Source organism: Poromitra crassiceps (assembly GCF_964638095.1).
Source record: "Poromitra crassiceps genome assembly, chromosome: 15".
NCBI lineage: Eukaryota > Metazoa > Chordata > Actinopteri > Beryciformes > Melamphaidae > Poromitra > Poromitra crassiceps.
Genome location: NC_139634.1, coordinates 41,800,116 through 41,814,848, shown reverse-complemented (window position 1 = coordinate 41,814,848; position 14,733 = coordinate 41,800,116). Strand labels below are relative to the sequence as shown.

Below are 14,733 nucleotides of genomic sequence, written 5' to 3'. Positions count from 1 at the left end.
ACACTGTGTGTTCTCATGTGTGGTGCTGCTGTGTGTTCTCATGTGTGGTGCTGCACACTGTGTGTTCTCATGTGTGGTGCTGCACGCTGTGTGTTCTCATGTGTGGTGCTGCACGCTGTGTGTTCTCATGTGTGGTGCTGCACGCTGTGTGTTCTCATGTGTGGTGCTGCACACTGTGTGTTCTCATGTGTGGTGCTGCACGCTGTGTGTTCTCATGTGTGGTGCTGCACGCTGTGTGTTCTCATGTGTGGTGCAGCACGCTGTGTGTTCTCATGTGTGGTGCACGCTGTGTGTTCTCATGATGAGCCTCAGGGCTCATGTGTGGTGCTGCACGCTGTGTGTTCTCATGTGTGGTGCAGCACGCTGTGTGTTCTCATGTGTGGTGCACGCTGTGTGTTCTCATGATGAGCCTCAGGGCTCATGTGTGGTGCACGCTGTGTGTTCTCATGCATTTCTCTCATGATGAGCCTCACGGCTCATGTGTGGTGCACGCTGTGTGTTCTCATGTGTGGTGCACGCTGTGTGTTCTCATGTGTGGTGCACGCTGTGTGTTCTCATGTGTGGTGCACGCTGTGTGTTCTCATGTGTGGTGCACGCTGTGTGTTCTCATGCATTTCTCTCATGATCACGGCTCATGTGTGGTGCACGCTGTGTGTTCTCATGCATTTCTCTCATGATGAGCCTCACGGCTCATGTGTGGTGCACGCTGTGTGTTCTCATGTGTGGTGCACGCTGTGTGTTCTCATGTGTGGTGCACGCTGTGTGTTCTCATGTGTGGTGCACGCTGTGTGTTCTCATGCATTTCTCTCATGATCACGGCTCATGTGTGGTGCACGCTGTGTGTTCTCATGCATTTCTCTCATGATGAGCCTCACGGCTCATGTGTGGTGCACGCTGTGTGTTCTCATGCATTTCTCTCATGATCAGCGCTGATCACGGGTCTTCTCGGATCCACTCGCGTATTACACATTATGATAACCAGACCCGGGGCCCGTGGTGATGGAGTAGGACCCGACCCGGACCAATTGACCATTATAAAATGTGGACCCGGACCCGGACGGGTCTCTGTTAGGGTCCCAGGTCCTAGGGTCTGAGTAGACCCGTGAAGACCTCAGTGCCCAGTTTCTACCTATTGCTAATTTTCAACTCTTGTCAGTAGTATTTTCCTTCCCGGAAATTATGCTCTCGATGCTCTCCGCTAATATGAAGGGCTGCCCTAAAGACTTTGCATTGGTTCTGCGATGCCGTTTTTTTAAACTCTCAATTTGTTTCCACCCAGTTTTAACAACGAAAGCTGTGAGAAGGTTATCAAAGCTGTGAGAAGGTTCTCAAAGCTGTGAGGAGGTTCTCAAAGCTGTGAGGAGGTTCTCAAAAAAGCTGTGAGAAGGTTCTCAAAGCTGTGAGGAGGTTCTCAAAGCTGTGAGGAGGTTCTCAAAAAAGCTGTGAGGAGGTTCTCAAAGCTGTGAGAAGGTTCTCAAAAAGCTGTGAGGAGGTTCTCAAAGCTGTGAGGAGGTTCTCAAAGCTGTGAGGAGGTTCTCAAAAAAGCTGTGAAAAGGTTCTCAAAGCTGTGAGGAGGTTCTCAAAGCTGTGAGGAGGTTCTCAAAAAAGCTGTGAGGAGGTTCTCAAAGCTGTGAGGAGGTTCTCAAAAAAGCTGTGAGGAGGTTCTCAAAGCTGTGAGAAGGTTCTCAAAAAAGCTGTGAGGAGGTTCTCAAAGCTGTGAGAAGGTTCTCAAAGCTGTGAAGAGGTTCTCAAAGCTGTGAGCAGGTTCTCAAACCTTTGAGGAGGTTCTCATACCTGTGAGAAGGTTCTCAAAGCTGTGAGGAGGTTCTCAAAGCTGTGAGAAGGTTCTCAAACCTTTAAGGAGGTTCTCATACCTGTGAGAAGGTTCTCAAAGCTGTGAGGAGGTTCTCAAAGCTGTCAGGAGGTTCTCAAAGCTGTGAGAAGGTTCTCAAAGCTGTGAGAAGGTTCTCAAAGCTGTGAGAAGGTTCTCAAAGCTGTGAGGAGGTTCTCAGTCTCTAGTAGTTGAGTGAAGTGAATAGAGGCTGCAACTGTGCTGCACGGCTGAGGGTGTAAACAAAGGAGTCGCAGTGCGCCCTGCTGGATGAACTAATATTTCTAAATCACCCAAAGCATTGTTGTCTGCATTATATGTTCTGTAAAATATATATATGGGGGGGAGGTTCATATCATTGCATATCTGCTAACATATACACCAATACAGATATATCTGTGATAAGCTCATATTGGCCGACTGATCGGCCTCTCATTGCTACACTGTAACTATTCTGTATATTTATCTGTTTCTTCATGCCTGTCCCCTTGCCTAACATGTCTCTCCCTGTCGTTCTACCTCTCTCGCCCTCTCTCTCTCCTCCCTCCTCTCTCTCTCTCTCTCTCTCTCTTTGCAGGACATACCAGGCTGTGAAGCTGCTCTACAGCTTTGGTATCTTCATCACCTTTGCCCTGCAGTTCTATGTCCCGGCTGAGATCCTCATCCCTCCAGTGGTGGCCCGCGTCTCGGAGAGGTGGGAGAGGACCGTGGACCTGCTGCTCCGCGCAGCCCTGGTCATATGCACCTGTAAGTACAGATCACCACTCTGCCCTGGTCATATTCACCTGTAAGTACAGACAGATCACCTCTCTGCCCTGCTCATATTCACCTGTAAGTACAGACCACCTCTCCGCCCTGGTCATATGCACCTGTAAGTACAGACCACCTCTCTGCCCTGGTCATATTCACCTGTAAGTACAGACCACCTCTCTGCTCTGGTCATATTCACCTGTAAGTACAGACCACCTCTCTGCCCTGGTCATATTCACCTGTAAGTACAGACCACCTCTCTGCCCTGGTCATATTCACCTGTAAGTACAGACCACCTCTCTGCCCTGCTCATATTCACCTGTAAGTACAGACCACCTCTCTGCCCTGGTCATATTCACATGTAAGTACAGACCACCTCTCTGCCCTGGTCATATTCACCTGTAAGTACAGACCACCTCTCTGCCCTGGTCATATTCACCTGTAAGTACAGACCACCTCTCTGCCCTGGTCATATTCACCTGTAAGTACAGACCACCTCTCTGCCCTGGTCATATTCACCTGTAAGTACAGACCACCTCTCTGCCCTGGTCATATTCACATGTAAGTACAGACCACCTCTCTGCCCTGGTCATATTCACCTGTAAGTACAGACCACCTCTCTGCCCTGGTCATATTCACCTGTAAGTACAGACCACCTCTCTGCCCTGGTCATATTCACATGTAAGTACAGACCACCTCTCTGGCCTGGTCATATTCACCTGTAAGTACAGACCACCTCTCTGCCCTGGTCATATTCACCTGTAAGTACAGACCACCTCTCTGCCCTGGTCATATTCACCTGTAAGTACAGACCACCTCTCTGCCCTGGTCATATTCACCTGTAAGTACAGACCACCTCTCTGCCCTGGTCATATTCACATGTAAGTACAGACCACCTCTCTGCCCTGGTCATATTCACCTGTAAGTACAGACCACCTCTCTGCCCTGGTCATATTCACCTGTAAGTACAGACCACCTCTCCGCCCTGGTCATATTCACCTGTAAGTACAGACCACCTCTCTGCCCTGCTCATATTCACCTGTACAGACCACCTCTCTGCCCTGGTCATATTCACCTGTAAGTACAGACCACCTCTCTGTTCTGGTCATATTCACCTGTAAGTACAGACCACCTCTCTGCCCTGGTCATATTCACCTGTAAGTACAGACCACCTCTCTGCCCTGGTCATATTCACCTGTAAGTACAGACCACCTCTCTGCCCTGGTCATATTCACCTGTAAGTACAGACCACCTCTCTGCCCTGGTCATATTCACCTGTAAGTACAGACCACCTCTCTGCCCTGGTCATATTCACCTGTAAGTACAGACCACCTCTCTGCCCTGGTCATATTCACCTGTAAGTACAGACCACCTCTCTGCCCTGGTCATATTCACCTGTAAGTACAGACCACCTCTCTGCCCTGGTCATATTCACCTGTAAGTACAGACCACCTCTCTGCCCTGGTCATATTCACATGTAAGTACAGACCACCTCTCTGCCCTGGTCATATTCACCTGTAAGTACAGACCACCTCTCTGCCCTGGTCATATTCACCTGTAAGTACAGACCACCTCTCTGCCCTGGTCATATTCACCTGTAAGTACAGACCACCTCTCTGCCCTGGTCATATTCACCTGTAAGTACAGACCACCTCTCCGCCCTGGTCATATTCACCTGTAAGTACAGACCACCTCTCTGCCCTGGTCATATTCACCTGTAAGTACAGACCACCTCTCTGCCCTGGTCATATTCACATGTAAGTACAGACCACCTCTCTGCCCTGGTCATATTCACCTGTAAGTACAGACCACCTCTCTGCCCTGGTCATATTCACCTGTAAGTACAGACCACCTCTCCGCCCTGGTCATATTCACCTGTAAGTACAGACCACCTCTCTGCCCTGGTCATATTCACCTGTAAGTACAGACCACCTCTCTGCCCTGGTCATATTCACCTGTAAGTACAGACCACCTCTCTGCCCTGGTCATATTCACCTGTAAGTACAGACCACCTCTCTGCCCTGGTCATATTCACCTGTAAGTACAGACCACCTCTCTGCCCTGGTCATATTCACCTGTAAGTACAGACCACCTCTCTGCCCTGGTCATATTCACCTGTAAGTACAGACCACCTCTCTGCCCTGGTCATATTCACCTGTAAGTACAGACCACCTCTCTGCCCTGGTCATATTCACCTGTAAGTACAGACCACCTCTCTGCCCTGGTCATATTCACCTGTAAGTACAGACCACCTCTCTGCCCTGGTCATATTCACCTGTAAGTACAGACCACCTCTCTGCCCTGCTATTCACCTGTAAGTACAGACCACCTCTCTGCCCTGGTCATATTCACCTGTAAGTACAGACCACCTCTCTGCCCTGGTCATATTCACCTGTAAGTACAGACCACCTCTCTGCCCTGCTATTCACCTGTAAGTACAGACCACCTCTCTGCCCTGGTCATATTCACCTGTAAGTACAGACCACCTCTCTGCCCTGCTATTCACCTGTAAGTACAGACCACCTCTCTGCCCTGGTCATATTCACCTGTAAGTACAGACCACCTCTCTGCCCTGGTCATATTCACCTGTAAGTACAGACCACCTCTCTGCCCTGGTCATATTCACCTGTAAGTACATACCACCTCTCTGCCCTGGTCATATTCACCTGTAAGTACAGACCACCTCTCTGCCCTGGTCATATTCACATGTAAGTACAGACCACCTCTCTGCCCTGGTCATATTCACCTGTAAGTACAGACCACCTCTCTGCCCTGGTCATATTCACCTGTAAGTACAGACCACCTCTCTGCCCTGGTCATATTCACCTGTAAGTACAGACCACCTCTCTGCCCTGGTCATATTCACCTGTAAGTACAGACCACCTCTCTGCCCTGGTCATATTCACCTGTAAGTACAGACCACCTCTCTGCCCTGGTCATATTCACCTGTAAGTACAGACCACCTCTCTGCCCTGGTCATATTCACCTGTAAGTACAGACCACCTCTCTGCCCTGGTCATATTCACCTGTAAGTACAGACCACCTCTCTGCCCTGGTCATATTCACCTGTAAGTACAGACCACCTCTCTGCCCTGGTCATATTCACCTGTAAGTACAGACCACCTCTCTGCCCTGGTCATATTCACATGTAAGTACAGACCACCTCTCTGCCCTGGTCATATTCACCTGTAAGTACAGACCACCTCTCTGCCCTGGTCATATTCACCTGTAAGTACAGACCACCTCTCTGCCCTGGTCATATTCACATGTAAGTACAGACCACCTCTCTGCCCTGGTCATATTCACCTGTAAGTACAGACCACCTCTCTGCCCTGGTCATATTCACCTGTAAGTACAGACCACCTCTCCGCCCTGGTCATATTCACCTGTAAGTACAGACCACCTCTCTGCCCTGGTCATATTCACCTGTAAGTACAGACCACCTCTCTGCCCTGGTCATATTCACATGTAAGTACAGACCACCTCTCTGCCCTGGTCATATTCACCTGTAAGTACAGACCACCTCTCTGCCCTGGTCATATTCACTAGGGGTGCACCGATCACGTTTTTTGCCACCGATCACCGATTGCCGATTACCTATGAGAAATATCTGCCCAACCGATCATCGACCGATCACCGATTACCGATTACCGATCACCGATATATATATATATATTTATTTTATATTTTGTAGGCTAAAGGAAACTGCCAACATGAGACAGATGGGAGTTCAACCGTTTAGTTGTCAGTTCTCTTCAGTACAGTACAGCAGTATAGGCTTTTTACAGCATTATGACAGGAATAGTAGGATTGTGTGTGGTCTGGAAAAAGGAGGCAATAAAATATACAAACAGGTCAGTAACCAAGCTTGCTGTTATATAGGCCAATTATAGTGATAATTAACAACTAATAATATATAAATGATAATTAGGTAAACTGTAAGTCAGTTACTCTTAAACACCAGTCTTGAACCATGACTAAAGCCAAAGAGCTCCCACTCATAGAACCGGGGTTATGCACAATAACCGTCATACATTGGGATCCGCATCGAACGAACATCAAAACGACCCGCCCATCGAGGCCGAGTTACAGTGTTATAATTAGCAGCACTATGAGTGCGATCTACATAATGGTGACAGGGTTACATGACGGGAGAAACAACAGAATCACAAGCTACACACGAGCTAAACTCCATCTGAGTAGTGGCATTAATTAGCGCATCCGTCTGAATGGAGCGCACATCCACATAGCAGCACACTTTCGCTTCCTTCAAAGTGCCCGCGGGAACATCAATGCTTGCGTGGAAATTGTCTGTGTGTGCGCGTGCACTACCCCGACTACCACGTTAATCTGGGACTTTAATACACACGGATTTAACAGCATGCAAATGCCTCGGTAGGCGGGAGGACTGGAGATAACTTCTCTCCGCTGAGTCTGCTCTAATCACCAGCTGATTTGTGTGATTCAAAGACGCAAGAGGTGTGTTGACAGTCTGGTGCGGTGTGTGCATGGAGGTGAGTACACTGATGAAAGCAAAGCGTGTGCTTTGCAACACAATGATATAAACGTTAGAGCACAATATGAAAGTTAAACGATAGACATTGAAGACATGAAAATGGGCTGCCTCATGTTTCTCACGTGCAGCATGATCGGCTATGCGATCGGCAAAATTAAAGGAATATCGGAAACAGCAGATCACATATTTGAGGTCCAAATCGGCCGATACAGATTGCGTGCAGATCGATCGGTGCACCCCTAATATTCACATGTAAGTACAGACCACCTCTCTGCCCTGGTCATATTCACCTGTAAGTACAGACCACCTCTCTGCCCTGGTCATATTCACCTGTAAGTACAGACCACCTCTCTGCCCTGGTCATATTCACCTGTAAGTACAGACCACCTCTCTGCCCTGGTCATATTCACCTGTAAGTACAGACCACCTCTCTGCCCTGGTCATATTCACCTGTAAGTACAGACCACCTCTCTGCCCTGGTCATATTCACCTGTAAGTACAGACCACCTCTCTGCCCTGGTCATATTCACCTGTAAGTACAGACCACCTCTCTGCCCTGGTCATATTCACCTGTAAGTACAGACCACCTCTCTGCCCTGGTCATATTCACCTGTAAGTACAGACCACCTCTCTGCCCTGGTCATATTCACCTGTAAGTACAGACCACCTCTCTGCCCTGCTATTCACCTGTAAGTACAGACCACCTCTCTGCCCTGGTCATATTCACCTGTAAGTACAGACCACCTCTCTGCCCTGGTCATATTCACCTGTAAGTACAGACCACCTCTCTGCCCTGCTATTCACCTGTAAGTACAGACCACCTCTCTGCCCTGGTCATATTCACCTGTAAGTACAGACCACCTCTCTGCCCTGCTATTCACCTGTAAGTACAGACCACCTCTCTGCCCTGGTCATATTCACCTGTAAGTACAGACCACCTCTCTGCCCTGGTCATATTCACCTGTAAGTACAGACCACCTCTCTGCCCTGGTCATATTCACCTGTAAGTACATACCACCTCTCTGCCCTGGTCATATTCACCTGTAAGTACAGACCACCTCTCTGCCCTGGTCATATTCACCTGTAAGTACAGACCACCTCTCTGCCCTGGTCATATTCACCTGTAAGTACAGACCACCTCTCTGCCCTGGTCATATTCACCTGTAAGTACAGACCACCTCTCTGCCCTGGTCATATTCACCTGTAAGTACAGACCACCTCTCTGCCCTGGTCATATTCACCTGTAAGTACAGACCACCTCTCTGCCCTGGTCATATTCACCTGTAAGTACAGACCACCTCTCTGCCCTGGTCATATTCACCTGTAAGTACAGACCACCTCTCTGCCCTGGTCATATTCACCTGTAAGTACAGACCACCTCTCTGCCCTGGTCATATTCACCTGTAAGTACAGACCACCTCTCTGCCCTGGTCATATTCACCTGTAAGTACAGACCACCTCTCTGCCCTGGTCATATTCACATGTAAGTACAGACCACCTCTCTGCCCTGGTCATATTCACCTGTAAGTACAGACCACCTCTCTGCCCTGGTCATATTCACCTGTAAGTACAGACCACCTCTCTGCCCTGGTCATATTCACCTGTAAGTACTAGGGAAGTGCGTGACTAGTCGGTTAAACGTCTAAACGTCCGCTACCCTCGCTAGTCTGCACCAAAATAGTAGTCGATCAAACTAATTAGATTAATAATGTTTCACGCCAGTAACTGTTACATGTACGTCTTTACGTAGCTGCCACTATGGTAGCCCCCACGCACCCCACCCCTCCTGTCCAGATGTAAACAAACCAACGTGGGTTAGCGGGAGTGGATCATTGACTGTAGTCAATGGAGCCGACATAGATGACATCTCGTAGTATTTTGATCCAGTAAATTCAAATAAGTTTGTATGTAGGCTGTGTCAGAATGAACTGGCATATAACCACTCGGCCGTAGCAATAGACCCTTTTCACGGGGGCCATTTTGTGTCGAAAAGGCAGAATAAACACAGGTGCAAGCAAAACACTAATGAGGGTTTCCAAATTCCAATCATGGACGTTTGAAACCCTCATTAGTGTTTTGCTTGCACCTGTGTTTACCCTGCCTTTTTGACACAAAATGGCCCCCGTGAGAAGGGGCAATGCATAAAAGCAAATTTATACTGACTGCGGAGTGTCCGGTGTCCGCGGTGTTCACGGCAAGACCGTTCTCTCCGCAGAGGCACATCCTTTTATGGTAAATACGGTAGGAGTGCAGTGTCTGCAGAGAGCGGAGAATCCCCCTCCAGGCTCCTGTTGTGTTTTTAGCAGGAATGCAAATGTCACATCAGTTCTTCCGTGTGTGATCCTGATTTATATCGGCGAATAATCAATCCTAGTGCAATTGTAGGCTATTTTCAGTTTGTTTTTAGCAAGTAAGTTTGTTGTCTTCTTGTTTTTGTGCTTTGCATTAAATTTTTTCGATCTCAAATCATTTTTATTGACGTAGTAAATTGTAGGCTATTCACTCTAAAATGGGCTCCCTCATGACTGTGAGAAAAGGATCATGTTGCTCCCTCACTCATGTGGCGATGCTCAAACCCGTTCATTTTGCCATGATTTCGCCGGTCACTTGGTCAGTTTGTGGAGGCTTCTTCCCTATACAAACCATAGCAAACATTAGCCAATCATAGCCTCGGAATTTACTGCACAAGCTCGCGGCGTGCTCTGCGGAGTTACATTTTTTGAGAGGAGCACGGAGCTCCGTGCAGTCCCTCCGTAGAGCTTGTGCGGAGCGCCGCGCTCGCCACACAGAGCCTCCGCTCCGCGAAAACCGGACACTCCGCAGTTAGTATAAATTAGCTTCAAGTCTACATTCAGCGCAGGACAGCAGGGCCTGATGCTGAACCCGATTGGAAACAAAACTTCTGTCTGTCCATCTCTCTCTCTCATATCCCAGGTGCCCTTGCGGTGCTGGTGCCAGAGCTGGACCTGGTCATCTCATTGGTGGGCTCGTTCAGCAGCAGTTTCCTGGCGCTGGTGTTCCCTCCCCTCCTGCAGATGGCAGTGTTCCACAGCGAGGGTCTGTCGCTGTGGACGGCCCTGAAGAATGCCCTCATCAGCCTGCTGGGCCTGGTCGGCTTTGTGACGGGAACCTACTTCGCCATGGAGCACATCGTGTCCCGCAGCGTACACAAAACCTCTGCCTACATGGTCCACTGATGGAGTCGAATGATTCGTCGCTGTCGGGAACGCCCCGGGGCCAATCAGAAGCGGTTTTTAAAGCACACATTTGTTTTTAATCCCCCTCCTCTTTTATAGAGTGCCGAAGTCACACCCTCTTCCGGGGGCCGCATGGGACGTCATGAAGTGAATTTCTCCATTGACGTTCCGTACTTGGACAGTGGGGAAATGGATGTGGAATTCACTTGCTGAGGCCCCATGCAGAACCCGGAAGAGGGCTTGAATTTGGCGCTTTATCAGTTGCTGCTGAATGTCGGCCGGGATGGGACGGATCAATGACCAGTTGTATCATACGATGTGTGTTGCCTGCAGTTGTCGTGGTTTTTGGTCATGTCACCGTTGTACCATAGTTGCTGTAGTTGATATACATCCAGTCTTTAGGTCCAGCCATTTATTGCAATGAAACCGTGGCCATAGTCTGGTGGTAAAAGCTAAAGAAGTTCTCAAAAGATACCGTAGACGTAAACAATAGACTGCATGTACTGTAAAGTCATTTTGATGGCTTATTTAATTATCAAGTTTTACAGCTGGAATATAATGCTGGGCTTTTAAATATTTTGTCTTTGCTTCGTTCGAACCGGAATCGAGCTACCTCACGCAACCGATATGGTTTTGTTTTCCGTCAAAACTTAGTTCACATCCAGATTTGACACTGTTGCTGATTTGGAGGTGCACTTCTTATTTAGAGCCACCTCCTCACTCGAAAAAATATCTCTCTTCTCTTTGCACTTCGATTGAAACGGCACGCTGCTTTTGACACACAGTGCACAAGTTCTTCATCAAGGACTTTATTTGAAAGTAATTATTGCAAATGGCAAACAGGAAACTTGTGAAATGTACTAAAAACAGAACAAAAATATTATATATATATAATGTAATAGATTTTTAAAACGTTTTTGTGTGCACACAGTATTTGTAACACTTGACTTTGCTATTGCCTTTAGAACTTATTTTTTGATTTGATATTTTTTTATGTTTCAATGTATGTAAATTAAGTTGTGTATATTTTTTAATAGTTTTTTTTGTTTTACATCATGCATTTTTTAATATACTTCAAACTACAGGCTCTGCACATCTTACCATTCCTATTATGTAATGTAAGAGACTACTTTTAATTGGTAGCAATATTAGGTACTGTATAAAACAAGCAGATTATATCCGCCTGTGCAAGCCAACGCAAGCCAATGCCAACGCTTCAAAAGATTTTAATTAACTATTTGATACAGATGCGATCAACATGTACTTTACGTTGTAATGTAAAGCATTGATAACGCCTGCATCGCACATAATTTAACATTGTAAATGTGTTTTCATGTATATTATGTACATATACCGGTACATGTTTTGTATGTTTTGTCTTATACGGGGGCTCTAAGGATCATATTGGTTGCTTGGACACTGCTCAACACTTTTGCTCACGTGAGTTAGATTGCAGACTCTCAGTCAGGAAACCCGAGTTCGACTCCCTACAGAACAGCACAAGATTCAGTGTTGAGGGCTGTTACAGGTTGTTAGTCTGCGTTCCAGACAACTCGTAGATTGAACTTTACGACACACCAACGCCAGAGGCACTGAAGCTCCCTTAATCTTCTTGGAAACTATTTGTATTTCATTCTGATTGGTTGTAGCTTTGTGTAATAGGTGTGTGTGTGTATATGTATATATATACAGTATACACACACACACACATATATATACACACATATATACTGTATATATATATATATATATGTATATATATATGTATATATATATTTATATCTGAGAATCAATTGTCTGACCTCACCGAACACACAATAGTGTTGTGCACCTGGATATAGGAAATTTCAACTGGGAAATTCTGACCTCAGAGTTTTCTGGAACGCAGCATTAGTCGTATTTCCATTTTCTTCAACCTGGTTCGCCTGCGTCAGCTGCCATTGTTGTCAGGTGCTCTGCCAATGCACGTAGACTTTTCCGTCGCGAGTGTGACACAAGTTCAGAACGCCATCAGAATAAAGTCAATAACACCAGTGTGACATCATGACCAGCAAACTACCCGCTGACCTCGCTACGACCACAGAACAGGGTTCAAAGATAAGGTAGGGTAAGACAGGGTTCAAACTGCATCACTCACTCACCTAAACTGTTTGGATCAATGCTATTGATTTCCCTGCACACTGGTCAGTAAAGTAAAGTCAATGGTTATCCTAACTTGGTGCTGCGTTCACTTCAGTGAGGCAACAATAGGTTACAATTATTTCAAGTGCTGGACTTTTCTCTTACATTTAAGACGGGTCTACTTCATACATGCTTATAATTGTGGCCTACTGTATGCTTTGAATTTCATTAAGGCCATACTCAAACTTTTATATGTCGGTAAAAGGTAACCTAGTAACCTACTGTAACTGTATTGTTTTGATTTCTGTGATGTTTTTAATGTTATTTATGTAAATATCAGCACTGCAACTATTATAAAGTATCACTGCGCTTGCTGTCGGTGTCTGAGCAATGTAGAGGGCATTTGAGTCTTTGTGTCTGAGCGATGTAAAGCAGTGCTGGAGAGAGAGTCTTTGTGTCTGAGCGATGTAAAGCAGCGCTGGAGAGAGGGTGTTTGAGTCTGTGAGCGATGTAAAGCAGTGCTGGAGAGAGGGTGTTTGAGTCTTTGTGTCTGAGTGATGTAAAGCAGCGCTGGAGAGTGGGTGTTTGAGTCTTTGTGTGCACGCTTTGCTTTGCTGGATGTAAATTCAAGCCAAATAAAATAACCTTGGAGCTCCTCCCAAGGCCAAGCTGCTTTTGTGACCATCTCTGCTTTATTCAGACTAGAGTTTAGCTTGTGTCTAGAGTCGAGACGATGCGCCATGGGCACACGTTTTTGTGGGTGCGACCAAACTCATTTCGGCACGATACACATACCTCAGAGCAGTGCCAGAGTAATTAAAACAAGTTACATAATATTTCCATTGTGGTCCTCTTCTCCAAGGAAGTGAATATACAGTAGTCAATATAACAATACAGACAACAGACCAGTAAAATACAAATTATATATGTGTTATTAGTCAGATGGCTTAGTACTTGATTTGAGATGGATGTGGTCATTCATGCTATCCATACTTTTCTATTTTTGATAGGATCCACTTTAATAACTTTAATAAATTGTGTGTGTGTGTGTGTGCACACACACACATATACAGTATTAGTTTATTTTTATTTAAAATATTTCAAACTAAAAGGCCATAACGTCCACGCTGTTCGTCCGATTTGCACGCAAACTTCCAAGTGTTCAGCTGACCTTGCTCTACAAATTTGCCTCAAGGACCATTGAGGTCCGCCTGGAATTCTTTTTGAAAGTTTTGTAAAACACATTTCCGGATACTCTTGTCTCCTCGTAGCCATTTGACCCATCTCCACCACTATGCAACATCCCCTATGGCCCAAGCTCTACAAGTTCTCTTTTAGGATCAGATCAGCTGAACACATGGGGGAGGAAGGGGGGGGGGGGGGGGGGTTGCTTGCAAATCGGACAATGTGGAAGTTATGTGGCCTTTTCATTTTCACATTTTGACTTTATTATTTTTTGTATTAAAACAAAATTTAAGTGGATCCTATCAAAAAATAAAAGCTGTAATGTCAGTAAGTGGAACAAATTTGCTTTTGTCAGGAACCTCCACATCCATTTGCTAAGCTGCTGACTATATCCAGTATAGACGATATAACAGAACAAATAGACTTATTCATACAGTATAATCTTACACTTCTATAAAATACATTCCTCAACTGTCCTCTGATCTGTAGGTGTAATGTCTTCAGGTTGTATAATTGCCTGCCACTGGGAGGCGCTATGTGATAAAGATGCTTCCTTGCAAGAACTGCAAAATCCTTTCTATGTTTTCTTCTGAATTGATTTAAAAAAATGCAGCATGCATCCTCTTACAACTTTAACCCCCCGTCCTCCCCAAGAGCTCCAGAACAGATGATAAAGTAAAGAGGGATTTCGAGGTGTTGTACTCAGTGTACTTTATGGATGACATATTTACTATTATGTTGTAATATATATATATATATATATATATATATACATATATATATATATATATATATATATATATATATATATATATATATATATATATATATATATATATATATATGGGCCTTGCCCTCACAACAGCCACATTTGGGCTACTACTATACATCATGAAAATAAGCTGGTTGGGTGGCAGTGATAGCATGGTTCACAATAAGCTACATGGCTCACATAAAGCCCAGAATTAAAATGCCACATCAAATGTGGCCACACCACGGCTATTTCCAGCCCATGTGATATTTGCAGCTAATGTCATGATTTTGTGATTCATACTGGGAGCTAAGAGCTGGTGACGTGTCTGACTGATCCTCAAGCAGAAAGCCTCTATTCTCCACCTGCACATCTGGACACA

General features: G+C 45.9%; 1 protein-coding gene across 2 annotated transcripts in view; it reads left to right on the top strand.

The window, feature by feature from the left end:
- The window catches only part of slc36a1 (solute carrier family 36 member 1), a 42,627-nt gene extending 29,568 nt beyond the window's left edge, over window positions 1-13,059 (top strand). For both annotated transcript variants that reach the window (XM_083651582.1, XM_083651581.1), the window contains 2 exons: window positions 2,409-2,578; window positions 10,032-13,059. In XM_083651582.1, coding sequence (XP_083507708.1) covers window positions 2,409-2,578; window positions 10,032-10,294 — 433 coding nt within the window. In that variant the 3' untranslated portion in view covers window positions 10,295-13,059. The remainder of the gene's footprint in view (window positions 1-2,408; window positions 2,579-10,031) is intronic.
- The last annotated feature ends 1,674 nt before the right edge of the window (window positions 13,060-14,733 follow it).